We start from the raw sequence: 3,223 nt of genomic DNA, 5'->3' as shown, positions 1-3,223 counted from the left end.
CGGCTGAGATTAACCCCGTGGTGTGTATGCCTGGCATACAGAGAGTCAACGGATGAAGGGTAGACGACTTGGCGGGAAATCACAAAGATCCCATGCTTGCTACTATATATAAACACACATGTGCAGGTGTACTTAGGCATCATAATTCATACTAACACGATAGGGATTAGAACCAAAGCTAGCTAAAGATCAGCCAAGAGTTGCAGCAAATCAATGGCGTTGACGGCTGCGAGGGAGAGCAGAGGGGCAGAGGGGGGAGGAGGAGGAGTTGAGCTGTCGCGCGGCGGCAATGGTGGCAATGGCGAAGAGAGGATCAAGCGGGAGCACATGTTTGACAAGGTGGTGACGCCGAGCGACGTGGGCAAGCTGAACCGGCTGGTGGTGCCCAAGCAGTTCGCGGAGCGGCACATCCTCCCGCGGCTGCTCGGCGGCGCGGCGAAGGCGGCCTGCTCGGGCGCCGTGCTGCGGTTCGAGGACGGCCGCGGCGGGGGCAGGGCGTGGGCGTTCCGCTTCTCCTACTGGGGCAGCAGCCAGAGCTACGTCATGACCAAAGGGTGGAGCGCCTTCGTCCGTGACCGCCGCCTCGCCGCCGGCGACACCGTCTCTTTCTGCCGCGCGGGCGCACGCCTCTTCATCGACTGCCGGCGGCGTGGCGCCGGAATAGTAGCCTCGGCGCCGATGACACGCCTCCTCGTGCCAGCAATTGTGCCGCAAGTTGTCACGCTCATGCCGCAGCAGTCGACGTCGTCAGACGAGAGGGCGGCGCGTGGCCGCTGCGTCCGGCTGTTCGGCGTGGACCTCGAGCTCGCCGGCGCCGAGCCGCTGCCGCTAGATTTGCAGCTAGCTTTGATGAGAAGATGACCTCCGCTTGTGCCTCACTTGCCTGATGCTTCCAGTTTTAGTAAATTGAGCTCCAGTTTATAGCAGATTATTAGATAATCAACGCAAGAAGGGATCACAAAATAAGATAAGATTGTGTCCATGTAGTGCATGTTTATCCATGAAGATATCAAGTTCACACGGTTGAATAGTTCAATTATTTCGATCGATCACTTTAAATCTAATCCATCCCCTAAATCTAACTCCGATTAAAATTTGTCCATGTATATAACAAGTGGAGCCAAGAATGGTCTTGTGCATCACAATGATGCAGGGATGGGGTTTAAGGGCATCTCCAATGCGTACCCTCCAAACGCACGCAAATCATGTGGACCGAGGTGTCCAAACGCTTGAAACCATCCAACACGGTACCCCATCGGTCCACGAACATGTCCGGCTGTCCGAAATCCCGCAATCCGGACACAAACTAGAGGGAGCTTCACGGGCGTCCGGACCGCCAAATCCCTCCCCAAAACCTTCTCAGCATAAAAAATGCTCTTCACGCGAAGCAGTCGCCGCACATTCATGCTAGTTGGACCGTTGCAGAGCGGACGTGACTCCACATGGCATTGATGCCGGCCAAAGCAATGCAACCAGACAAGCAGGCGGCCCCGCTTCAATGCCTACGTTGCGACGAGAAGCCTACCCTGGCCGGTGCGCCGCATTGAAGCCAGCGGGGCATTGGCGGCACATATGATGGAGGCAGCTGTTGGGGATGGGAAGTTCCTTTTGCCATTAGGAGTGCGCAAAATTTCCCAACTATTGAGGAGGGTTTTTTAGCTACAAAATATTTTTGTTGGCCTGTTTTTTAAATGTGTTAGAGTGCTCTTACTCCCAGTAATTTCATTTTTGGATGAGTTAGAGATACCCTCACAATGCAAGTATCATGTATTGTAACCTAAATAAAAAGGATGTGGCGGGGCAGTTAGATATGAGAGTACAGTACTATAGGCCGTCAAACATGAAAAGTTGTCGCAGGGCAGTTAAGGATATGAGAGTACTATACTATAGGCCGTCAAACATGAAAAGTTCATAAGAAATAAATCAAGCCACAACTTTATATTGGGTGAGTAAATGCAGTGAGAATATGATACTAATGTACACACAAAAATCCTATGTGTTGATCTATGCTACTCAGTGGCCGTCCTAGGAGATGCCACAATGTACATGTACAAGGTATAGCCAATATAATTTCAATACACTAATTCAAATTTATGAGTATACACTACAAGTAGTTTAATTTGGTCTAGACATCATCATAATTTCAACAAATAGTCCTAACTAATAATAAGATGTTCAATAATTAGAACTAAGTATATATCAGCCGCACGAGTATAAATTATAGATTGGCCAACTACCACTCTCATGTCACTCAAATTGTCTCAATCCAGATTAAAACTTACACCTCCATCGTCTTTAAAATCTGACCCCCTTTTCTTTCTCAAAATATAAACTTCTGAGTGTCAAACCAAAAACCAAATATTACGCATAAGTCCTTTGGAGAATTGTGCGCCCCTGTGACATGCTGGTCGTGATGGACCTTAGTCCCATTTGTGATGAGCTATTTCAGCCATGTGTGATGAGGTATTTTGTAGCAGTGATAGTACTTGCCTAGGTTGCAATGCAATTCCACAAATAGTTGCCGACCTGACCTTGATTACAAGAAACGACTAAACTCACTATGGTTTTGGACAAGACAAGGGACCTGAATGGTTCTATACATTAATACTTTTTGCAGGCAAGTGCGGTGCATTACACACCTAAACCCTGCATGCAGTGATTAATATTGCCGACCTGGACCTTGAGAGTTGAGACTACATCACCACTAGCATGTAGTATAATCTTCAACTATAATCAAATCAATGCAAGTTCAAATTGGGGGAGGGGGAGGTGTTTGAGATGCACGCCCAACTAAATAAACTAGGCCACTGGAGATCAACCAAGTGATGGTTCACACTTGGTTACCTAAAGTTTGGTGGTTCATAGTTTAGTCACCCGAGGTTTGATTCGCTAGAATCTCCTGATCAGGAAACTTTATTTGATTTCTATTTCACATATAATAATTAAACTCTTGCGCTTCACCAGGGGACAACCTTTAGGTGTGACCATGTCCAAGTGTAGTGGGGGATGACCTAAACGACATTTCCAAGGGTGACATCATGAAGCCAATAAACCTGCTTAATTATTATGTTGTAGTAGTATTAACCAAATATTTAGCTAGTTCTCTTCATTGATAAGGGTATTAACGATGGTTGGGCTGGGGCAGGAGGATTATAAGCCTACCAATACAAATGCACATACCCAAATTGCACATTAATTTTCATTTTGTCACTGGACATATAAT

The 3,223-nt window shown here is 47.3% G+C and overlaps 1 protein-coding gene across 1 annotated transcript; it reads left to right on the top strand.

Annotated features, from left to right (window-relative positions):
• Nucleotides 1-213: 213 nt before the first annotated feature.
• Nucleotides 214-890, top strand: LOC123152754 (B3 domain-containing protein Os06g0107800-like). The gene has a single exon (XM_044572221.1). The coding sequence runs from the start codon at nt 214-216 to the stop codon at nt 859-861; it is 648 nt and encodes a 215-aa protein (XP_044428156.1). The 3' UTR covers nt 862-890.
• The last annotated feature ends 2,333 nt before the right edge of the window (nt 891-3,223 follow it).

The sequence above is a fragment of the Triticum aestivum genome, chromosome 7A (genome assembly GCF_018294505.1).
Source record: "Triticum aestivum cultivar Chinese Spring chromosome 7A, IWGSC CS RefSeq v2.1, whole genome shotgun sequence".
NCBI lineage: Eukaryota > Viridiplantae > Streptophyta > Magnoliopsida > Poales > Poaceae > Triticum > Triticum aestivum.
Note: the sequence above shows the minus strand (reverse complement) of the source record. Positions and strands in the feature narration are given on the sequence as shown.